The sequence below is a fragment of the Sardina pilchardus genome, chromosome 10 (assembly GCF_963854185.1).
Source record: "Sardina pilchardus chromosome 10, fSarPil1.1, whole genome shotgun sequence".
NCBI lineage: Eukaryota > Metazoa > Chordata > Actinopteri > Clupeiformes > Clupeidae > Sardina > Sardina pilchardus.
Window position 1 is genome coordinate 10,811,307 of NC_085003.1, and position 25,214 is coordinate 10,836,520.

General features: G+C 46.9%; 1 protein-coding gene across 1 annotated transcript; it reads left to right on the plus strand.

Moving 5' to 3' along the window:
- Nucleotides 1–1,010: 1,010 nt before the first annotated feature.
- Nucleotides 1,011–24,472, plus strand: mbtps1 (membrane-bound transcription factor peptidase, site 1). Its single transcript, XM_062547213.1, has 23 exons — nt 1,011–1,198; nt 3,540–4,125; nt 6,669–6,926; nt 9,381–9,599; nt 10,060–10,170; nt 10,631–10,740; nt 10,973–11,089; nt 11,203–11,270; nt 11,401–11,503; nt 12,021–12,172; nt 16,215–16,376; nt 16,862–17,006; nt 17,531–17,719; nt 18,025–18,197; nt 18,908–19,023; nt 19,220–19,376; nt 20,212–20,336; nt 20,529–20,606; nt 21,520–21,660; nt 21,886–22,017; nt 22,875–23,001; nt 23,178–23,308; nt 23,514–24,472. Exons 2-23 carry the CDS (start codon nt 3,912–3,914, stop codon nt 23,723–23,725), a joined length of 3,240 nt encoding a protein of 1,079 aa, XP_062403197.1. The 5' UTR covers nt 1,011–1,198; nt 3,540–3,911; the 3' UTR covers nt 23,726–24,472.
- Nucleotides 24,473–25,214: the final 742 nt, after the last annotated feature.

A 25,214-nucleotide genomic window follows, 5' to 3' on the forward strand; every position in this document is an offset into this window, starting at 1 on the left:
CTATGCCTGCATGAAGATATTGCCCCTTGGGGATAAATATTTTTTAAAATGTACTGAATTGAAAAATGTGAAAATAACCTCAAGCCCAGTTTCAACAGTGTAAATGCATTCAGAAGTCTACTTCAAAGTATCACCTTTTCCCAGTTTCTGATCACCATTAGCTTCATGGAAGTATCAATGACTACCAAAGGAAAGGTATAGTTGTAGCCTACTGCAAGGAACTAGATAGAATGGCTATGTCAGTAAGGATCATCAGAGATCTTGGCTATATTATAGAATCCTTAAAAATAGCCATTAGGCCTAATGTAGCCTATTACATAAGGTATTTCAATATGTCATCCAAATAACCACAACTAGGCTATGTTTTTATAATAATAAAAAAAATCAAGCGGTGAACTATTGTCTCTTGATGGTATGGAAGTAGGCTACTACAGGACCAACACAATGGGATCTGATGTACTAACTCATTCTCGCCAATAGGTGAGACCATTGAGCCAAAAGAAAGCTAATTCTCAAAGAAAGAGCTCTGAGTCTCTCCCCTTGGTTAAAACCCTTGATAGGCTACTATATAATTTAGGGAAATTCTAATGCAAGACAATTCTGCATGACAGGCTATAGCCTACCCAGGCCTACCTAACTCGGGTATTTTCTGATTTTTTCCCCCGCTTCATTTTAACACCCAGTGCAAGCTACGCTGTCTTGATGGAATATGAACTAGGCCTAGACATAAGCAATCCTTCACATTTCATTTCGTTTTTTCCCCCCAGTTTTCTCATGTTTTTATTTATTTTGATTCAAGGAATCGAATTTCAGTTGCAAGGCTGGCACATGTAGCCAATATTAATGTTGCTTTACCATTTCTAGACGTCCTATTTGGTCGAGTTTATGTCAATACAGTATAATTCTCAGAACGCCGGTGAGTACCTGTGCTTGATTGGCTTCTACCAGTGTCACTTGAAGAACATAGGCGGGCGCATTGAAATTCTCAAGTTACAGTTCAACTAGCAGGGGGAAGGAATCAGAGAAGGAATGACTACCTACCAAACAAAACATTAGTATCCAGATGCGTAGACTGCAGTTATTTCCGTGCGGTGTAAAACTATTTCACGTGTTTAAGAACTTGATAAAGTCCTAGCAATTTCATTGAGTCTTCTTTGATGTCAGTTCACCATTGCTGCTGGACCATTTGACTAGACAAGTGAGTATGAGAGTAATGTTAACGTATGGTGCTAACTTTAGCTTGTAGCCAGCTAGCTAATCATATGTTGTGGCTCCCTTGGACCTGACTGATATTAGGGTTTTCATTGTGGTTGACCGTTCATTGTAAGTTTTACCGGTAGCTGCTAATGTGTTTGGACCGGGAGATGCATTGGCAGTACAATTTCAGACATCGTGGTCCATCTGAATTGATAGCACATGTGATACACTAGCTGCCTTGCTATCAGTTGCTGATGGTGAAAAACGTTAGCTCTAGAAAGCTAGCAGCTGTGATGGCTGTCCTACTGCTAGCAGTCTTAAGCATTTGCTGGGAAGGCTAAGTGAGGTATTTGTTTACCATTTTAGCTGGGACCTAAAGTCGTACAACATGGCGTTCACACTGATGCTTTATTTTAACTGTTGGGTGTATTGATTCGGTCGTCCATTCTGAATGCAGTGTAACGTTAGCCTTCGTTAAGTATTAAATGTAACTATTGCATCCATGTGGGATAATCTTCTATGCCCCTAGCCTTTTTACGTAACATAGCAAACAGCCATCAAGGTAAGTTATATGTAGTAACTGATGTCTAACGTTGCGATAATGGTGAATAACATAATGTCAGACGTTAATTCATAGATCCGACATCTAACATCAGTTTAGTTAGCTGTTCATGGTCAATTTAACTTTATTACTCTGGACGTCAGAACTCTCTTTGTGTTGTTGAGTTTACCTGAACTGGAATTTCACCATTCGTTTTTGCATGGAAAGATAAAGTATGTTTCCCACTGTTTGTCGTGTGTCCATTGTTCTGACCAAGTTGTATTATTTGTTTACCCGTGTTGAGTCTGTTTCACTTAAGAGTTAAGTTTGTATGCCACTTATTACAATGCCTCCATGCCCACCCCGTTGCATACTCCTTGTAATCTGCTCCCCTTTTAAAATACTTAGAATACTGAGATTGTTGTAATCCTAGAATGCAGAGGTTGTAATTGAAGCGTTTGAGCACATTTAAATATTCATGGCAGCCATTCATTTGTGAAGACTAAAGTGGTTGTACCACGGGTATACATAGGTCTTCAAAATGTTTATGGAATATTGATATGTTATTGCCAGAGTAACTCCACCCCCACCCTCAAATACGATAGTGACTACATGCAATTGCAAATGAGATTGCTGACTTGGATGTTTGGTGATGCTTTTGCATGTCTGCATCATGTTGTCACAAGTAGCCCTCCCAGGTCTTTATGGCCTGGCTTTTATTGCAATGTGCTTCACATCCACCTGGGAGTGGTAGTGAAAGCCCCTGGCCAAGATTCATCTGGTCCGCACATTGGGAGCTGTAGTTACCCAACCCCCCAACCCCCCAGTGGCAAAGTCAGACCTGTCCCCAAGTCAGTTGCTATGCCTAAAATGCCCCCTTAAGTGGCGGAAGGAAGACAGTCCGAGACCAGTTGTATAATAGGAATCTCTCTTTCTCTCTGTTTGTGAGAGAATGTGCTCTCAAATGTTCATACCCTAAGGCCTGTAGGTGGTTAGCCTTTATGGTGAACTACCTCAACCAGTCCGGGTGGTGGAGAAAACACAATAACATATACGCCCTCGCTTCAAATGTTGGGGCATTGTTGTTTTGTACAATTTGAAGATGGGAGAGTAGTAATAATGATTACACACATAGGAGTTTCTGAAGAAAAATGCAAAACAATTTTGCTTGAACTTTCAGCATTTAAGCTATGTCACTGTTTCATTGTGTTGTATGTCTTTAGGCCATCCAAGCAAGCTTAAATATTGTGTTTCTCTGATGTTGAAAGGATTTTCTACCACACAAGTGCTACTGTGTGGTAAGAAGGGAGCAGATGTTATCTGAAGTCTCACCTTTCCCATTTTCCATGCCTGTTCTCTGCATTATGCAGCGCGTCTATCCTGTCAGCCCACATAACATGTCAAAACAGAGACAGCTAAGGGAGAGGTGCCATCAGGGGGTTCGTTGTCATCCACAGGCTTTCTTGTTTCAGAGACTGCAGTGTTTATCTATAACTATAAATCAGTACAGGTGTCTTGTAGGAGATCATGCATAGGTCTTTTGGAAATCATTATTTTCTTTGATGAGAGAGACACACCCCCTCCTACACACATTCACACTAACAATAGACAGCAGCTACACTTAAAACACAGAATTATAATGTTTTGCTTAAATCCAGTTGGCTTACATTGAACGTTTATTATTACCAAAACCAACAGGATGATGTTGATGTTGATGGCCACTGCTGTTGAATATGGAAACGAGTGTTATTTGAATGACGAGTTCACTAACAGCCAATGTCTGCCTCTGTTGACTCCACAGGCGTCGGATGACCAGCGAGTTGTGGGAAATGCTCCTCCTGCACTGAGGCTCGCCATATACATTTCACCTGCTAGTCAAGATGGAGTCTGTGATCCCTGGTTGGCAGCAGGACTAATCGACTCCCTGGCCGCCAGGATGGAGAGGAAACGCCGAAAGAAATGAACTCGATAGGAAGAGTAATATGAACCATGTGTGACTCTGACTTCTGGACCTGAATTCTGCCCCTGTTTGGACTCTCAACACCTGGCAGTTGTGCTTTTTGTTCGCTTTGCTTGCCACATTAATGCCCCGAGCTTTGCAGGACTGTTAGGAGGCCACCCCTCTGACCTGCCTCACGTCCAGCCAAGTGGGAGAGACAACAAAGCCCTCTAGATGGGGTTTAAACTTGGACGTACCATGGAGACGGTCAGCCCGGGCATCCTGTGGCTCTCGATGATGGCCACCCTGCTGTTTGGCAGGCTGCCATTGGTGGGGACGGAGAAGGAAGGCGGCCCCTCGTCCGCAGGCTTCACGGATGGGCCTCAGAGTTCCAACTGCTCTCAGCTCACCCTCAAAATGGAGTTCTCCACCAAAGTGGTGGAACATGGTAAGCTACCGTAATTTCCTGACTATTAGCCGCGGCTTATGCATTGATTTTGCTAAATTTCTTCAGCTATGAGGTTAATACAGGGGGGCAGTTAATATGGTGTTAATATGGTTTTGTTTCTTTTAACTTGCATAAAGCACTGCGGCTTATACACAATGCGGCTTATATGCGGGAAATTACTGTAAGTTGACTCACTCAGCGTGGTTCTGACTTCCGTTCAACTCTGTGCCGTTTTTGATGTGATCATGATCAAGGATCTGTGCTCACTCTGCTTGTCTGGCGTGGTTAGTGTTAGCATATAGCAAATGAGATTTCCGTTAGATTTTGTTCTGCTTTTTTGTTTCACTCAATACTCACTGCACTGCATAGTTTCCCTTTAAGAAAATAAATGCATTCTCACGCATAACCTGGCCCTGTGCATTAACCTCATAGCTGAGGAAATTATGCAAATTTAATGCATTTAATCCTTGGTTAATAAGTGGCACATTACGGTATGTTGATCAAATTAGTTCGAAAAGAGCACAACATGCCTTGCCTATATTTCTTACTAAAGCTTTAGTTCAGGTTGAGGGTTCAGTTGAATAGCAGGTGATCCCAGTCATTGGTTTTGTTGGGCCTTGAGTTCATTGCCATCAACTGTCAGAAGATGACTGAAGAGGAGTTGTTCACCACAGAGGAGGCATTGTGCAGGTGGAGTGAACAGAGGATTGCCAAGCTCCATCTTCCAAACGGCGGCATGTTTAGACACTGAAGGACTGCTTTGGGTTGAGCTATTGAAGGACAGCAGAACAATAGATGGAGGGTGCAAGTGCAGGTGCACAGGTGAGGTGTTACCTGGCGGACGCTGGCTGAGGTACAACACAAGAGAGCTGGCCTAAGGGGCTGAGTGCATTCTGTTGGTTTCCCACAAGCAGTCACTTGCAGATGCATTTTTGCGTACACACACACACACACACACACACACACAGGAATGTACTTTAATGAACAGTGTTAATTCACACATGATCAGCACCTACTCACTGAAATACTCATGAAGCAAACAGTAGTCACACACAACACTTGCTTGGAGAACACTTTTTACTGTACTGCATGAGGAAGACATCACCCTGAACAGCGCTCGCATTGCCATGCTTCTACCTTCATGTCCTGGTACTCTGTTGGCTGCCATCCAAGGCAACACACAAACACACGCACACACAGTCACATAAGTAAGACTCGTGTGTTTATGGTGGCGGCAGTATAGCGTCTGGATCACGGTATTTATAGCCCAGCCTGGTTTTTGGCCCATGAATGAAGTCTTTCAGCCAATATGCAGTGTTTTATTCACCCCCCCCCCCCCTCCTACTCGCCCTATTCCCACCTTCCTGGTCACTGCTCTCCATTGTGGTGGAGGTCATTTCAGAGTCGGAAGGGGTCGGGACCCGAGTAGGGTTATTTGGGTGTAGCGTTATTTTGGAAATGCTTGTGGGTTGAAGTGTTTGGTGCTTGAACAAAGAATGGCCCGTTGGAGGCCTGTGGGCTGCACACTCACTGTTGATGTTGTGTAGTAATGCCACCGATCTCTGATTCCATAAGTATGAGCCAGTCAGTTAAGTCGAGCTACAGTTACAACTCGGTTAGGTGATTCGACTGGACTACTGGCAAATATTTGCCTTTTGCCATTTGCCTGTCCTAATATTTAGATACCGTCACAATGGCAAACCTCTCTCTCTTTCTCTGTGCAGTAAGCTTGTTACTCAGAGGGATAGTGGCACCAAGGGCCATGCTGTGTGAGTGACATTGATCAGCACGGTGGAGTTGTTCACAGCCGGCATGATCCGATTTTGTTGGCCCGGAGTTTCTTGGGCAGCGCTGTGCACTTTCCGGATCCAGCCTCATTGGCTCCCTTCTCCCTGGAAAAAGGGCTTTTCTTTAAACAATGGTGCTGTTCACAGGGGGAAGCGTTGCATAATGACATGCTCAAACTCTGCCAGGGAAATAATAGGGGCGTTTCCCAGGCACACCCCACTCCTCGCCGTCTCCACCCCCCGCCAAGAAAGCTCCCAAGTCGGGAGACCTGCTGCTACAACTGCGCTGAATCCAGGAACGAGGCCTATCTGATTGGCCCGCCGCATCTCCTCGTGTTCTGTTGCGCCTCGGACACTTCTAAGCTGCTTGTAAAGTCAGTGCTAAGCAATGTCCTCTCTTGTGTGGCGACTGGCGCAGAGCCTGATATCCATGTGGACCCTGGCTGATAAAGGCTGTCGGGGCCCCTCGAGGCTCGGCAGTGTACCTTGCTCAGACGTTATCAAATAACTGTTTTGATTATCAAGTGGCTGTTTCTGCAGTAGCTGTACGTTGTGAGTCAATTGGTTCTTTGATATCAAAATTGATTATACAGGAACTGTTGACGTCAACATCAGGGACCAAGTAGTGTTGCCGTGAATGAGATTAGTTAGTGTGTTAAGTAAATCTCCCATCCTTCTCGTCTGTTTGTGCCTCTCTGTTACATTTTCTTCACCTCTGCCTCTGTCTCTCTCTCTCCCCCTCTCTTGCACCTCCAGAGTACATTGTGGCGTTCAACGGCTACTTCTCGGCCAAGGCCCGCAGTCACTTCATCAGCAGTGCGCTGCGGAACTCGGAGGCGGGCGACTGGCGCATCGTGCGGCGCGAGAACCCGGCCAGCGACTACCCCAGCGACTTCGAGGTGGTGCAGATCCGGCAGGCGGCGCGGAGCAGCCTCCTCTCGCTGCAGGACCACCCGTACGTCAAGCGCGTCACGCCCCAGCGCAAGGTCTTCCGCACCCTTAAGATGGTGGACGGTGAGTAGAAGGCTGTCTTGCAGTCGCCCTCCGTGCCCATCTTTTGCCCTGCACACTCATGCCCCCCCTGGTCTCCAAAAAGGCTACGTTTTCACTACTATATCCACTAGTGTTTTTTAGGGGCCGCTGGCTGTTTTCGTTGTGAGGATGCTGGTTTGAATGCATTTGTTTGATAGAATGTCCAGATGTCAGATATCAAATTTCTGTCAGTCACAGTAAGAATAGTTATTCTGACTGTGTGGTGCCTTGCCATGATCAGTGTGACAAGGAGTTGTGGGGAGGGGGAGGGGGGGGCACAAAGAACTGTTTGAGTTTAGAGCTGATGGAGAGGAGGAAATGAGTCCCAAGGGATTGTGGGATTGTGGGGGGTGAAAGAGTGCTGTGTATAGTATACCCTGCCCAACCCCACTCCACCCTCTCGACACACATACACAGTACTACACTCACACACTCACACACACTCTCACAGGAACTCACACTCATTATCTCTCATTTCAAAGACCTCTCAAAATATATTCAGCATGCCCTTCCACCATCACTTCAGGAATACATACACAGTAGTAGTGGCCCATCCCAGCAGAACCCAGGCACCAACCACTTCCGCTCTCTGTTTGTTTGGAACATCCCCTCCACAGATCTGAACACCCACCGCTTCCGACTGCTTCTGTGCCAGCAGCATCACCCTCTCCTCTCCTCACCTCTCCCACCCCAAACCCTTCCTCTCCTGCGGTCTGGCCCTTTCAGTCTTCTCCTCTCTCCAACTCCTTCCAAAGTTTTTCATGACCGAGCGGAGTTGGGCACAGTTAAACATTTCTGTGTTCTGGTGGAGGTCAGTTTTCGACATAAGTACTCCTCTCCTAGGGTGTCGGTGAAAGGCTGGTAGGTCATCTAGTGCCAAGCCTAATTGTTGTCTAAACAGGATTAGGAGTAGGCTCTTGAATGTTTGGAAGCTGAAGGGGGGATGATTGGAGTGCGCTTTAATCTAACCCCCACCCCACCCATGGCCTTAGGGCTGATTAGTTCAATAGTATACGTGTACCGCTCCTCTGTTGCTGTGTTGAGTGAGCCTGTTACCAAGCAACCGCATCTCTAATGCCGACGCGTGCCCTGAATGAGTCCGTGTGAGTTGACATTGGACAGACTCGCGTTCACTGCAGACTCATTCTGTGGGTGCAAGAGTATCATTCTGTTCAAGTTAAGCACGGGTACTCTAGGTACGTGTCTGATTAAGTGTGTCAAGTGTGTTGCAACGATATTACAAGTGTGTTGCAATGATGTATTGTAAGTTTAGTTCTAAAACAGCTAGTTGTGGTGCACTGCAGAAGAAGTTACCTTGGTAATTTGAATGATCGAAGACTCTATGCTAACAGAAATGAGTTCTTGTTCCCTCCTGTCCCAAATCAGCAGTCTGATTATCTAAATGGTTGTAAATCACTTGAGTTGTGGTTGAAGGACTTCCACTGCAACTGCAGGGAATGCGCTGAGAGGGTGTTGGGGAAGTAGACAGAGATATGGCAGCTTGTCTCGGCTTGCCCTGCTGTCTGACAAGTGAGACAGAGAAATCAGATGAGTAGCCTATTCAAAGTCTGTGTCCATCATTGTCTAACTGTTGTGAGGATGCCCTTTATTCGCGGATTGATGAAAAGACTGCAGTGAAGTTGGAGTGCAAACGGACAGGGGAGTGAATGGACAAAAAGTAAAATGTATAAACTGCCCTTCGTTGTTGATGCCTGTAGCATCATGGGCCTCTCTTGTGACAGAACTGGCCTTTAAAACCTGTCTGTGTGCTGTCTTACGTCATAAGGATTTCGTCATAGGGACATAACTGAACAGGGACTAATGCTAGTTGGACAGGAGGCTGAGCACACTTGTTTTTTTTATTTATTTGTTTTCAATTTTTTTAAATGGGGCAGTTGATGAACATACATATTTGAATACATTTGCTGTTCATTTCTGATTCTACAGGGTATTTCTCTCTTCTCTCAAGCGTCTTGAACTGAATGCTCCTTGCTGAATGTATCCCCATCCCCTCTAGTGGAGGTTTTTTAAACAGATTGTAACTCAGGGGGTGCATTCCATGCAGCGTTTATACGTCCTCCCTCGCTCCTCGATGCCTCGATCCTCACTGATCTACATAAAGAATGATGGGGGGAAAACAATGGGATAGTCTATCCAGTGTTAGTTATTGATCAGTGGGAACGCCCATCGAGGATCGAGCATCGAGGATCGAGGAGGCATGATGAGAGGCACCCAGGGACTTCCATTCTGACTAAGAGAGCAACCTGACGACCCCCACTCAATACAAAACAGTGATGGCCACCACATTGAAACCATATTACCAACGCATGGTCAGGTCATGGTCAGGGATCCTCAGCAATGTCTTGACCGACCGCTGGCTGAAATCCTCTTGTCTAATGCGTTCCTTTCATTTCCCTCCTCTTTTCTGTGGCGTAGCTGCGGGGGACTCTGGGAGCTCGTGCAACGACACGCGCTGGACGCAGAAGTGGCAGTCGTGGCAGTCGTCTCGGCCGCTGCGGCGCACCAGCCTCTCGCTGGGCTCGGGCTTCTGGCACGCCACCGGACGCCACTCCAGCCGACGCCTGCTGCGCGCCATCCCCCGACACGTCGCCCAGATCCTGCAGGCAGACGTGCTCTGGCAGATGGGACACACTGGTGAGTGTCGGAGTGTGTGTGTGTGTGTGTGCGCTTGTGTGTGTGTGTGTGTGTGCTTGTGTGTGCCTGTTTGTCTGATAGTGTGTTTGTGTGTGCGTGTGTGGGTGTGCGCCTGAGTGTGTGTGTGTGTGTGTTTGTGGACGCATATGCATCAGCGAAGCCGTCACAGTGTTTGAATGTGAATGTGCATGTGACCGTGAAAGACAGAGAAGAAAAGTTTGATGTTGAGTCTTGCAGACTAAAGTGTGTCCTGAGTGTTTGGGGTGTGAGACAGTGAGCATGTCTCGACATAGTTTGTCGATATGTAACACATTTGTAAAGTAGACTAGTGCATCATGGCCTCAAGTTCCAGGAGTCTCATCTCTGCTGTATAGACTGCTGGACTGTACTGTATAGAGGGCTGATAGCAGGTGTACATCGGTATGGCTGTGGAGTGCTGACCTCTGTTTTTTATTGTCAGGCTCGGGGGTGAAGGTGGCCGTGTTTGACACTGGGCTTAGTGAGAAGCATCCACACTTTAAGAATGTCAAGGAGAGAACCAACTGGACCAATGAAAAGACACTGGATGATGGTGAGACCTCTGACTTTGAACTGTCAGTGACCGTCGTAGATACTTGATGGATTGATGTTTGAGTCTGATTAGCTGTGCTTGGCTGTCAGGAGTAATGGCTTTATGCCTTTTATGGCCTTTAAACCTCTTATTCTTCTTTCAATGTATGTGCTGTCAAAAAACTAGTGTGCCAAAAATATTGTTTAAAACTACTGAACCTCACAGGAGGCATGGACAACAAAGCTATGTTTCAATTGCACACCAGAAAGTCCACGAACTGTAGGAGATCTGTACAGAGCATAGCATACATAGGAAGCGGAAAGTGTTAAGATAAAAAAAACAGTTTCCCCCTAAAGATAATGTCCAATTTGTTTTCAGACTTAGATATTAAGTTAAGAGTGTTATGCCACAACTGGTAAATGGGTGAAATGCGACGTTAGTTGGCATCAGCAGAGTGCCAACCCCTCTCCTCTGTCCACAGGGCTGGGCCATGGCACCTTTGTGGCAGGAGTCATCGCCAGCATGAGGGAATGCCAGGGCTTCGCCCCCGACTCTGAGCTGCACATATTCAGAGTCTTCACCAACAATCAGGTATGGGCACCTCCACTTCAGCTTACCCACAGTGAATTTATGAAGCTACTGACTCAAATACCATGAGCCCTTTGTTTTACATGGTAAGCCACTTCTACTGACCATATAGTAGAGGCAACTTTGTCCTGGAACGTTCACATACAACATACAACATTTACACAAGCCAATGATGGCGTTGAGGAATGTGTTCTGTGCCAGATGCTTAAGTGCCCCCCCCCCCTCATGTGTGTAGGTGTCATACACCTCCTGGTTTCTGGATGCCTTCAACTACGCCATCCTCAAGAAGATCGATGTCCTGAACCTCAGCATCGGCGGTCCAGACTTCATGGACCATCCTTTTGTAGATAAGGTGACATTACATCACAAGGTTTCCCCTCAGTGTCAAAGCATAGTTAAATGCAGTGCACATATTGGTATTGCAATTGTGAACAGTGGCGATCAATGCATTTGTGCTTGTGACAGGTTTGGGAGCTGACTGCCAACAGAGTGATCATGGTCTCCGCTATCGGAAATGATGGGCCCCTGTACGGGTGAGTCCAGGAAGAGGATGACCATTCTGGATGTCTGCTCAGTACTGCAGTCCTCAGAATTTTGCAGTACATTTGTGGAAATTGCAATGTTGTGATTGTGTCTGTGTGTGTTGTGCGTGTGATTCTCTAGGACTTTGAACAACCCGGCTGATCAGATGGATGTGATTGGCGTTGGGGGGATTGACTTCGAAGATAACGTCGCCAGATTCTCATCCCGCGGAATGACCACCTGGGTGAGTCTGCAGCTGGTGCCATAGCAACACATCCTTTTTTTTTCCCCCCTTCTTGTACTCCCCCCACCACCACCGCCCACCCCTCTCCCGTGTCCCACCTGACAGACGAGCTCCTGTTTGGGCAGGTAATCCCTGTGATGTGACCTACTAAAACCAACAGACATCTTATCTCTCAATCTCCTGCTGTGAATTGCTTCGCTCTGAAGTATTTGGGTTATTGTCTTCCTGCCCTTTTCCACACACACACACACACACATAGCGAATCCTCCGATCAGCCCTGGATCTTTATCTCGTACATCAAGAGTCTTTTTTTTTTTTGTCCCAGAAAGGGCAGTTCTTTTTTCTCGTTCTCTGTCTCTCTCTCTCTTTGTCAGACCAGCATGATGCATTCGAGATAAGCGCCAGACCTTTCTGTGTTATCTGCACTTTCTCTGTTGTGTCTTTTGTCACCTCCGTCTCTACCTCACGCCTTCTCATATTTCCCTCTCCTCCGTTTGCTCTCTCTCCATTTCTCCAGGAGCTGCCAGGCGGGTACGGCCGGGTGAAGCCCGACATCGTGACCTACGGCTCTGGGGTGCGCGGCTCTGGCATGAAGGAGGGCTGCCGCTCGCTCTCGGGCACCAGCGTGGCGTCGCCCGTGGTGGCAGGAGCCGTCACCCTGCTGGCCAGGTGAGATGGGCGCCGTACAGCCTTTGTGAACACACCAGTGCACTCTCCTCAGCTCCAGTAGTGCACTCTCCTCAGCTCCAGTCTACAGCCATTTCCCACCACACATGTAGCGTTTGGTAAAACACAATCTAGATTTGCTGTAGGACGACGAGCAAGCTAGTGTTGCATTTCGTAACAAAAGGCACCAGTAGTCCATTTAATATGTGCAGCTTCACTTTTGCGTCGTCTATCAGACGACATGGTCCTCAGTGGGGCACCTCCATTGGAACCCTGTCAGTGTAGTTGGTTACAGATGAGCGGGATCTTAGACAAAAAAGAAAGAGTTGGAATGAAAGCTGCCCTCTCCAGACCTGCCTTTTTTCATTCCTTTGGTGCTGGAGTTCAGGTGTTGTTTGTAAGTCAGCCCCAATCAGGATCCCCGACGTGTCTGTGGCCAGGGCCCTTCCTGGAGCCTGAGCCCAAGAACAAAAGCAAAAAGATGAAAGTCGGACAGCAGCAGCAGTCCAGACAAGTCAGAGTCGCGGTGTGCAGTGTGCACCACCTGTCTTTATAGAGACATCAAAACTGCTCGGCTTTTTACAGAGCCGCCGTATGATGTCCCGACGTGTCACAAATAGGAAGCAGACTATCAGTCACAAGGCATAACAGCAGCAGCAGTCAGGGATGTCAAAGGGCTCACACTCGTATCTCAACTCAGACAAAACAACAGACCAAGCAAAAGCTCAGGCGTGTTTTGGAACTAGTCGAGTTTTGGAACTAAGCTGACGTTTATTGTTTGATTGAATGTAATTTTTATGTTTGTTTTCTTAAAATCATTATCATTTATGTCACTGGTGCACTAGGCGTATTTGCGGTATATTTTTTTATATTTATATTTTTTTTATATTTAGGCCTAGAGAATGGATCTACTCGACGCTTTTGCGCACATATTCTTTTGACAGTCTTCTGCTTTTCTTTGTCTGTGTTGTGGAGTTGTGTGGTTGTGGTTCAGTAGTAAAGACAGCAGGGTGCCGCGTGGCTCCCCTGTAGCATGTGTCTCCGGGTGAGACCGAAGGGTTTCATGCGCTGTCTCTCAAGGCGAGGTGTTTAGACAAGTGAGTGGACACACACACACACACACACACACACACACACACACACACACACACACACACACAGATGCATGCGTGTGGATAACGCCTCTGTTATGACTGCCTGTGAACTGCTTCTCCTCCTCCCTTCCTGCATACTAGACCTAGATAACACACACACACACACACACACACACAGGCGTTCTTGCTCTCACGTTTATGACCCTACACACTAGTTCTAATCTCGTTCCACTTGAGATATGGTCATGTTGTCCTAGAAAAAAATGCACAAACACTTCAAACAACTGCTTGCAGTTCAGCTGCGCAAACCCAAACATTTACTTGATTACTGCTGATGTGATGTATACAAACACCAAGCATCGCGGTCTAGATGCTACAGCCTTGGGTTATGTAACGATCAAGGGCGCAAGGACTAGTTCAGCGCTCTTCAGTTGCTTTTGAACACTTACTACGTTGATAAGTGTGCCTGCTGCCACTTCAGACCGTGTGTTGGTACAATGTACACCTCCCTGCCCCTTTTCTTTTTTCTCTCTCCCTCCTTCTCCCTCCCGGTCGGTGGCCCCCCCCCCCCCCCCGTCTTCTCTCCCTCTCTCTGTCCCCCTCTCTCTCTGTCCCCCTCTCTGTCTCTATCGCCCTCTTTATCCCCCTCATCTATCTCTGACCTTTATCTGTGGACTTGCTCTGTGGTGTCCTGGCCGCCTGTTTGTCGTCTCCGGTCCCATAAACTGCAGCTGATACTGCAGGCACAGGTGCTAGCCGCAGGCTTTATGTGGTCTGTTGGAGCCCTCGGACACAGCCCGGCACCGCTGTGTGTCCAGTGTCCGGGATGTTAAATGCGGTGACTCTCACTCCATAAACTGGTGGCAACGGAAATTGAAATAGATTGCTATGTTACGAAGAAAAGATGTGGTGCTAGTCTATTAATCTCACTGTCACTGCACTGTTTTATTGCAGTTAAAATGACCGAGTTTTGTATTTGTTTTTTTTCTGAGGAGCTTCCTCAGAGAATGGGGTCATATAGTTTAGTCTCATATCTTGATGTCCCTGATCAGTGTACTTAGGAGGAGATAACACTGCACCTACGAGTGCTATCGCTAGAACTGTGCCCTCAGCCTGAGTGTTTGCATGAGGCCAGGAGAGTCATGGGCCCAATCCCAATGTCCGGACTCACGCTCACAGACTTTGGTGCGCATTCTCGCGAAATTTGTAAGTGCTTAGGGCTGTCCCAATGTCGAATTACAACGGGCGTGAGGGTTTGAGTAAACACTTACCGAGCCCTTTCCGTGAGTCTGAATCGGTGCAGACTTAACCTAAGGGAATTACCCACAGTTCAAAGTGTTGTGACGTTTACCGCGGAGATCATAGGAAAATCCGGAAATGACAAAGGAAACAACAGCACGACACACACATGCATGGTGCAAATCTTAGCAACGTCTTTGTTAGTAAACATCGCCAAGGTACATGTGATCTTGTGAAGTGCTGTCCCAATCCCAAATACCCCCTGCTGAAAAAAACAGCCTGACCAGCTAAAGGTGGTTTGCTGGTTGACCAGCTTGTTAACCAGCTTATTTGACCACCCTATGATGGTTAACCAGCAAGACCAGCAAAACTCTCGTGAAAACACACCTTCAGCTGGTTTACCCAGCTTATGATGGTAATTCAGCTGGTTTTGATTGTCGTACCACCTCAAGCTGGTCATTTTAGTTGGTGTTGCTGGTCTACATTGCTGGTTTTTACTGGCCATGCCAGCTTATGTTGGTCATTCTAGAAAACCAGCTTGACCATCTTTGTCAAGCTTGACAGGCTGGTCACCAGCATGACCATCTTAAACCAGCTGTATCCCACACGACAGGCTGGTCACACCAGCACAACCAGCTTCCTCAGATGGTCACGCCAGCTTGTCTAGCTGGTGGCCTAACCAGCTACACCAACAAAGGCCAGCAATAGCTGGAAGAAAACCAGCAAAGACCAGCTAAAACCAGCTACCAGCCTAAGCTTGTTTCTTGCTATTTTTTTCAGCAGGGCCTCAGCAGGGCCTCAGCAGGGATGGAGGAGGTATGTTGAGAGGCACCCCTAGTCTTTAGGGCTGACATTGGGATTGGGCCATCCAGACAGATGCAGAGTGGAGTCAGAGCAACATGTGTGTGTGTGTGTGTGTGTGTGTCCCTCTGCTGGCTCGGAGTGCTGCAGCCTCCATTTGGGAGAGGCGGATTGTTTGTCTCGGTCTGTTTGAGTGGAAGGCTTCTTCAGCAGTGTGGTTTGTTCCGGTCCACTTCACTCGGCTCAGCGAGCGACCCAGTGCTTGGAGAGGGGAGGGGGGGGGGGGGGGGGGGGGGGGTGCAGGCCAGCAGGCAGGCCAAGGTCATCGAAAATGAAGAGTCTATTTCCCTGCAGCCTTGCAGAAGCCTTGCTCCCACACTCTCTCAGTGACATCAGGTCCGACCTCTCTCTCTCTCCGCACAATGAGATGAAGGGGGCTGAATCAGGTGGCTCCACAATGGCTTAGCTGTTCCACAGCAGCCCAGGCTCTCCTTGCCATCCCAGGGTCAACCTTGTCTGCCGTGCGTCCTTCAGCGTCTGCCTCTCTCTCTCCGACTTGCTAAATAGTTGATAAGACAACAGTGTCGGTCTGTGTGGACAAACGCGCTCATAGTTGTCATACCACAGGGGACATTCACAGAGTGGTGCTTTGTGAGCAACGCCAGTTTGTGCAGTGATTTACGGTGGGACTACTAACCTCAGACCACTGCTGTATTGTTCCATTAGATATAGGGGCTACTCCGGACAGTAATCACTAATGATTTATCATGCAAGAATTTCACATCGTAAATGTTTGTTTTTCTCTCGGCCACTCCCTCTCCCTCTCTTTCTCTCTCTCTCTCTCTCTCTCTCTCTCTCTCTCTCTCCTTTACATTCTCTTTACCCCCCCCCCTTTCTTCTCCTCCCTGCAGTACGGTGTTAAATCGGGAGCTTGTGAACCCCGCCAGCATGAAGCAGGCCCTGATTGCCTCGGCTCGCCGCATCCCCGGGGTCAACATGTTTGAACAGGGCCACGGCAAGCTGGACCTGCTCAGGGCGTACCAGATCCTTAACAGCTACCGGCCTCAAGCCAGGTAGGCCAACTTGCGCAATAAACTCCTCAGGCACCTTTCTGGAAGGTGCAGTATAACCTTTAACAGGCCCTAATAAATTGATAGCACAGGATATGTAGAAGGAAGTGGTGATCTAATGTTTCATAAAAAAAAGAATCGGAGGTTGTTAAAACAATAAAACCATTTGGAACTAAGGTTACTCTAATGAGGTTCTAAAATATAGGTCAGTTTAAATATGATAATCTATCTGTATTAAACGATGACACTTAAGAGTGTAATATTTCAGGTAAAGCTAAACGATTCTGCTTCGATGGACAGATTGATCAAGATAATCTAACTGATATGTGGCTGTATTGAGACAATTCTTGAATGGGTCTTTTTTTGAGTGAAATTTGCTGATAAATCCATGGATAACACAAACACTAGCCTGACCAAATTCTCTAATGCCTCAGTGTCCTGTGACTCCTGTCGTAAATGTGTGTGTGTGTGTGTGTGCGTGTGCGCAGCCTGAGCCCCAGCTACATCGACCTGACGGAGTGCCCCTACATGTGGCCCTACTGCTCCCAGCCCATCTACTATGGGGGCATGCCCACCATCGTCAACGTCACCATCCTCAACGGCATGGGCGTCACTGGCAGGATCCTGGACAAGGTAAGGAGGCAGCTCTGTAGGTGCTGGACTGCACATCCTGATGGAGAGGATAGTTTGGTTAAATTCTCTCTCTCTTTCTCTCTCTTTCTCTCTCTCTCTTTCTTTCTCGCTCTCTCTCTCTCTTGTGCTCTCTCTCTCTCTCGCTCTCGCTCTTTCTCTCCACAAGACTTTAAGTAGTGTTTAAGCAGTGTGAGACAAGTATATATTATGCGGTTTCAAAGCTAAAACATTGTTTGTCACATACAGATCACAATCTTCTAGCTGCCTGTCCCCTGAATACAATGTTAAGAAAACCAGGCTGTTTTTAGAGCCTGGGCTGTCTACAGAGACTGCTTTTTTTTACAGTGTAGGGGTCAGGCAGTTAACAGATTGTGAGGAGATGTTTGCTGTATGTGACAAAAATGTTTTGTCACATACAGCAAACACAGAAACACAGTCTTAGAAAGCACTTGTCTTGGAGCACCTTTCATAAAGTATATCTCTCTTTTTCCACTCTCCTCCTCCCCCCCGGTCTCTCCCCATAGCCTATCTGGCAGCCCTACTTGCCCCAGAACGGCGACCACATCGACGTGGCCGTCTCCTACTCGCCGGTCCTGTGGCCCTGGGCGGGCTATCTGGCCGTGTCCATCTCCGTAGCCAAGAAGGCGGCGTCCTGGGAAGGCATTGCTCAGGGACACATCATGGTGACTGTGGCCTCACCGGCAGAGAATGATGTGAGTTCTTGTAACAGCAGAGAAGACAATAATCATGGGAGTTGCTACGCACTGTATCGTACTGTATTATAGCTATGTTGCTGTATGTCATTATTCACTAAATCACCTCTGATGCTGCATGCAGACTTTATAGTCTTCTAGCTGATTGTTGTCCATACATTTTCCATGTCAGAGTTTAAAAGTCAGTAAAGTTGAGAACTGTGGGAGTATGCATAGTTTTAGACCCCCCCCCCCCCCCCCCCTCTCCTGTGGGGGTTGTGATGAATGCTGTAATGTGACACCTCCTCTCTCCTCCTCTGGGCCAGTCTGAGGTGGGAGGGGAGCTGACCTCCACTGTGAAGTTACCGCTGAGGGTGAAGATCATCCCCACGCCTCCCCGCAGCAAGCGGGTGCTCTGGGACCAGTACCACAACCTGCGCTACCCCCCCGGCTACTTCCCCCGCGACAACCTGCGCATGAAGAACGACCCGCTGGACTGGTGAGCGTGAGGGTGCTAGGCCCTCTATAGGCCCGCTACAGGCCCGCTATAGTCTAACGAGAGCCCAGAGCTTTCTTTTGGACTAGTGTTTATTTCTTTTTGTTTGTCAAAAACTTTGAATAATTGTTTAATACGTTTCTTCTTGTTTTTTTTCCATATACATGCATGTATTCTTCTTGTTTCTTCATATTGCTTTTGAGTTTATGGATGACTGTATAAAGACTAAGAGCCTGCAGGCTTGTGGTGATAACTTTTTTGTTTTAGTGTTACATTTCCGTGTGTATAAAAGATGCCCTGAAGGATCAAAATGATTTAGCTGAATTCCATTACATTGCCTGTGATGAGAAGATATCATTCCAGGCTTTACAAAAATAATGTCCTCATTAACTTTAAAATGGCAATTAAAATGGAGTCCACTGGGTAGATATGTCCCCTTGGTAAAAGTTTTAGAAACTGAAAGTTTTTTAATGAAAAGGGCTTCCTAGATAAGAGGCTTAACATTTGAGGCGGAGCGCTGTGCTGATGTGTGGGGACCTCCTAAATGAGGAGCTGCAGTTGGATTGGAATGGAACTCACAGGACCAGTCAGTGTGTCACTGGCATTGACCTTCAGGGGGCGCCAGATAGCTTCCTCTTGACAAAAAGAAGCTGCTAAGTTTTTTGTTTTCTGATTCCCCTGTGCCCCTGTCCCCTGTGTTGTTGTTATTGAAGGAATGGAGATCACATCCACACCAACTTCAGAGACATGTACCAGCACCTCAGGAGTATGGGTTACTTTGTGGAGGTGCTCGGAGCCCCGCTGACGTGTTTTGATGCCAGTCAGTATGGTGAGTCATTTGCTGCTTAGTGAACTTGTCTCGAAACCTTATTAGCAGAGTTACAGCCAAAGAGTGGCTCAATTATAGTTAACTCAATTAGTCTAAGTTCGTTTAATTTAATCACTCTCCTGTATTCATTCTCACATCATTAATCAAATCACTTACATTCTGTTCCCCGTGTGTGTGTGTGCCCGTGTGCTTGCAGGTACATTGCTCATGGTGGACAGTGAGGAGGAATATTTCCCAGAGGAAATCACTAAACTGCGGCGGGACATCGATAACGGGCTGTCACTCATCGTCTTTGCCGACTGGTACAACACATCCGTCATGCGCAAGGTCAAGTTCTACGACGAGAATACCAGGTAGCGTCCCAAGCCCCGCCACGCCTCCCGTCACACACACTTAATCCACCACTTCGTCCTGTCATTTCCTAACATCATTGTGCCCGTCACACTTATTCATACAAACACACACACACACGCGCACGCTCATTCACACAGACGCACTCATTCTCACACACACACACGCGCACACACTCGTTCACACATATTCCCACTACCAGGCCTCACTGTCACACACACTTTGAGTTCTGTCAGTATGTCACTGTCAAACACCTCATCAACCCAGGAGGCAGGGCCCCCATAAGCATCTCATTTAAAAGCCATCAGCGTTAATCACCGCTGTCCAGGCAAGGCTGCTCTCATATCTCCTCTTGCCCCTGACACACTCACTGTTCGTCACTCACCAAGTGGAAGAGTCCGGAGATACTGTCAAGAAGTTCAGTGCAATTTAACATTCTAGAACCCCTGCTGGGAACTCATTGATTAGTTGTTTGATCTACAAAATGTCGGAAAATAGGGAAACAGTGTCGATCATTGTTTTCCAAAGCCTAGGATAATGTTCTTTTTTCCATAGAAATTCACTCTCGGTAATTGTTTACCATGATAATTAACGATTGATTCATTCAACCAGTCAATCAACTAATCAGTTAATTGTTACAGCCCTTGAAAATGTATTGCTTTGAAGACCAGACTCCTTCAGACTCCAATATTATCTTCCTCAGTTGATCCTTCATACTGACCCATATTGATTACTATGTGCCTTCTTAAGGTTTTGAAGACCATAATGAGGTTTTAGGTCTGTGAATTTTGTTTTTGGTTAGAACGATTTGCAACATGATTTATGACTCACCCACAGGCAATGGTGGATGCCGGACACAGGGGGCGCCAACGTGCCAGCTTTGAATGACCTCATCTCGGTGTGGGGAATGGCTTTCAGCGACGGCCTTTACGAGGGAGACTTTAGCATGGCTGACCATGACAGTAAGAATCACCTATGATGTCAATATCAGAATATGCTTTTCTTGGGTCGATTTCAAAATGGGTTCTTGGATCATTAACAGTTCACTGTCCTTGTTTATGTAAAGATGTTCCTCTTTGAAGTTCAGGGAAAGTACTGAAATATGTTTCTCTCTCTCTCTCTCTCTCTCTCTCTCTCTCTCTCTCTCTCTCTAGTGTACTATGCCTCAGGCTGCAGCATAGCTCGTTTTCCTGAGGGGGGTACCGTTATCGCTCAGACCCTGAAGGATCAAGGTAAATAGCACCCACATTTCCCACCTCACACCTGAGTTCCGTTTCCATGGAGACGGATCATCTGCCCGACATTCCTCTGTTTCCCCCCTCTGCATCTGTATATAGATTTGTCCCGCCCTCCCTCCGCCCTCCCTCCTTTCCCTCTTGCTGTTCATAAGCACTGCCTTGGAATTCCACTACTCTCCATTTCATTCCCTCAGCTACTTTGCAATTGTTTTCCCAATCACTGAAAATGTTCGCCTCCAGGATATTTATGTAAACTGCTACCTGATTGTGTGCTTTGATGTTTTGCCACATTTGCACCATCCTTGGAATAAATACACTCAAAAATGAAATGAAAATAGAAATATGAAATATGAATGAGCCTCTCTTCCATGCAGACATAATGGTCGATGGTTTGTCTTGCAAAGACACTCCCCTTAAAAAGAAAATTATTATGTTATTGTATTTATTTACTCATTTACTTACTGGTCATCACAGTCAAAATGCTTTGTCACTGCAGCACAGAATTGGCAATCCATTCACCGCTCACTTCCAGGTAGTCAAAAATGAAAATGTTCTACTGTAAACTGTAAGCAGCCAAATAGTTCATATTAACAAACCTAAAACGTGCTAACTGTCGGCTCCCAGTGCTAGAGTTACATAGGTTATCTGTAACCAATGTCACTGAGAGCATGACTAGGGTTGAATGAAATACACGGCAAAGTGGCCAAGACAGACCGTGATGACTCCCTCCCATCTCAGAGGTGAGATGAGAGACAAAGTAGGACTAGAAATGAGTTCTCTATATCTGATTGTTTCGATCTGCCATTGTTACATATTTTGCATGTGAAAAGGGCTTATGTGTCATCTTTTTCTCAGAGTCCATCTGACACACTCATTGCTCTCTTTCTCCCCCCACCCCCCTCTGCAGGCCTGGAGGTGCTAAAGCAGGAAACTGCGGTGGTGGACAATGTTCCCATACTGGGACTCTACCAAACCCCGTCTGAAGGCGGGGGACGCATAGCCCTCTACGGAGACTCCAACTGCATAGACGACAGTCATCGGCAGAAAGGTACCCTAATACATCCACCTCAGTATAACCGTGGCTATCTGTGCTGTAGTAACAGCTTGGCTCTCCATCTGGCGACGGGTCTTAATGAGTGAAACACAAAAATGTGTAAGCTCAGATGGAGGAACATACTCGCATACTTGCTAAAAGTGCAGAAGTCGTCATTCTTACACTCTCTGATTGTTGTCAGCTGCTAATATTGTGTGTGTGTGTGTGTGTTGCACTCAGACTGCTTCTGGATGCTGGACGCCCTGCTGCAGTACACCGCCTACAGCATGACCCCGCCCAGCCTCACCCACTCTAAGAGCAGAGTGGCGCCCCCTACAGGCACGGAGCAGCCCCTCCCACAGAGACTCGAAGGCAAGGCACCACACACGCATACACACACAAACAAACAAACACTGAGGCACGGAGTAGCTCCCCCCATAGAGACTCGAAGGCAAGGCATCACACACACACACACACACACACACACACACACACACACACACACACACACACACACACACACACACACACACACACACACACACACACACACACACACAAACAAACACTGAGGCACGGAGCAGCCCCTGCCACAGAGACTGGAACGTAAGGCATCCATACATACACACACACACACACACACACACACACCAACCCTATTCATCTCTACATCAGCAATGAAATCTGAAGCGTGGCCAGAGTCAATTCCAGTGGCTCCAATTTGCTGAGTGTTCTTGGCTCAACATCAGAATCTCTCCTGCTTGTTTGTCTGCCAGCGTCTGATTCAGCATTTGTTTTGTTTGTTTGTTTGTTTGTTTGTTTATTTTGTGTCCTCCTCTTGGCCGATCGTCTTTCACACCTCTGTGGTTCGACCGCAGGGGTTGGGTTGGTCATCATGTAAACATGTTGTTTACTCTGCCTGTGCTGTTTTCGTTTGAGCCTGAAGTATGGCTGTATGCGTGGGTGGGAAGGGAAAGGCCTCAGTGTCTGTCCGTTTTAGGCTTGTTGGAGATCAAAAGAGGAAAAAACACCTTCTGGTCACACATTTCCTTGATAAACAACCCCATTGCTGTGGTAATGTTATGTAATAAACACTGCTGCCTTGCTGGTTGAGATGGAGTTGTGTTTATTGGTACAGATATTTATTTATACATGTAAACCTAGAGTTGAAACACGGTTTATGTTCTATGGCGAGTATGACATGGTGAGGTTACTCTCCTCTCTTGCAGGCAATCACCTGTATCGGTACTCTAAGGTGCTGGAGGCTCACCTGGGGGATCCGAAGCCGCGACCACTCCCGGCCTGCCCTCACCTGTCGTGGGCCAAGCCCCAGCCCCTCAACGAGACAGCGCCCGGGTGTGTGACCGGAGCCTCTGCTATGCACCACAGCCGTCAATGGAGCATGATACATATATAAAGATATCACTGTACCTGAGGAAACGACTCAATTTCTCTCTCTCGCTTTATCCTTGTCTCTCTGTCTGTCGGTCTCTTTCACCGGCATTCCCTCTTCCTCTCTCTCTGACCTCTAGTAACCTTTGGAAGCACCAGAAGCTGCTGTCGGTGGACCTGGACAAAGTCGTTCTCCCCAACCCTCGCCCGTACCGGCCCCAGGTCCGACCTCTCTCTCCAGGGGAGAGCGGGGCCTGGGACATCCCTGGAGGTGAGCCCTGTGACTCAACCCTGCCCACTGGCATAGCTTTTATGGATGGTATAATAACCTGCATGATGGTCTGTTGTCAGGACCAGTGAACAATGAGAATAAAACTAACTGATTGCTTTTACAACTGTGGTAGCTTTATGTTAAGACATTTGGTGCTCTTGCTTTTTGACCGCTCCTTGACCTGTATTTGTTCTCCCGTCCCCAGGCATAATGCCCGGGCGGTACAACCAGGAAGTGGGCCAGACCATCCCCATGTTTGCCTTCCTGGGTGCCATGGTGGTCCTGTCCTTCTTCGTGGTGCAGCTGACCAAAGCCAAAAACAAGCCCAAGCGCCGAAAGCCTCGAGTCAAGCGCCCGACGTACCTGCAGCAGCAGCAGCAGCAGACCCCGCACACAGGCAAAAATCCCACCGTGTGATCGCAGGGGAAGGGGAGGGAAAGGGAAACGGTGGGGGCCCCTCGCACACCTAAACAGACTTGGCCACAAAAAACACACACACACACACACACGAGAACCTGGACTCTAATGTGTGTTTGGTTTAGGGCAATGTGCAGGGCAGAATGTGTTTCTAAGAAGTGGTGGGTGGGGAGGGGGTGCATGTCTGGGAGACTCAAGACACTCTCCTCTGCCACGATGACGATGACGATGATTATGAAGAGGACAACGACAGTGCAGCCATCAACTGATGAACACAGGCGAAGGCGTGATCCCAAGGACAATGGTGTTCCGTTCCCCCCCCCCCCACACTGTGGCGCTGGTCCTCTCTCTTGTAAAGAGCCGTTCATTCCAGGGAGTGAAGAGCAGGCATTGGGTTGAGGCCTGTCTCGTCTCCCCCTATTTTTTAATTTATTATGTAAGTCTGATCTAATCTTTCATGCCCCTGACTCCAGCCCTCGTGTCAAAAAGGATGTTTGAAAGCTTGGACCTTTTTTTTAAAAAAATAAGTAGAACTGCAGAACATTTGGGACGTAATTGTTTTCTTTTTTTTTCAGTTTTTGTACAACAAGGTAATTTTTGGGTGTCTGTCATTTTGTTGTTTGCCAGTTTTTTTTTTTTTTTTAATAATGAAATGGTCTTTGCCGATACAACTTGTAAATAGATAACCTGTTCGTCAACGGTCGAAAAACTTTTCAAATATATCATCAGTTATAAAGCATCAAAAAACGTGTTTTTCACTTTTTCTACGACCCAGTTTTGCTCTTTTATATGTGCTATTTATGTCAACATTGAAAACTTTAGTTAAAGCTTTAGTTTCTTAAGTACTACTTCTTTTTAGCTTTCATGGATAACTAGGCCTGTACAGTTGAGCAGAACAAGACGTAAGTTCATTTCAGGTCGAGAGTTGAGAATTTAATTGAGGATTGCAGCAAATTTCTCCTTTGGGAGAATCTGCTCACTGGGTGAGCTTTTAAAACCAACTGCTTGAGTAATGCTGCATATCCGTTTGAATTATATCTAGCATATTGTACTCTCAATTTCTCAGGTTGAAAAAATTTGCTTGAATAATTCAAATTCTAATTCTAATTTGCTTGAATAATTCTAACACAAAATAGCTCATATTTCCGAACATTTCCTATGATTCACCTATGACTTGCACCTGCGAGTGCACTGAAGATTTTTCAGCAAGATATCTTGCAGCACAGCTGTAATGGTAACCACTAAAATGACACTAAAACTTTCTTCTAGCATCCGAATACCTGATGAGATATATGACCTCTGGTGTTCAATGTGGGGTCCTTTAAGGGCACAGGTGAGGGCTGTGTGTGTGCCTCCTGTGGCAGTGTCCTTGCATGAGCTGTTCAAGTTTGTACAAAAAGAAAAAGTCCTCTGCCCATTACAAGATGGATAGGGCTGTCAGCACCAGCAATGAATGACCTACAACTGCACCTAAAACATTCCCTGATGT

Excerpts from the sequence above, each read along its gene's own strand:
- mbtps1 (XM_062547213.1), top strand. The coding sequence starts at position 3,912 with ATGGGGTTTAAACTTGGACGTACCATGGAGACGGTCAGCCCGGGCATC. Across the intron at positions 17,007-17,530 it reads CTGGCAGGATCCTGGACAAG|CCTATCTGGCAGCCCTACTT; the intron begins GTAAGGAGGCAG and ends CTCTCCCCATAG. Across the intron at positions 19,024-19,219 it reads TTTTGATGCCAGTCAGTATG|GTACATTGCTCATGGTGGAC; the intron begins GTGAGTCATTTG and ends GTGTGCTTGCAG.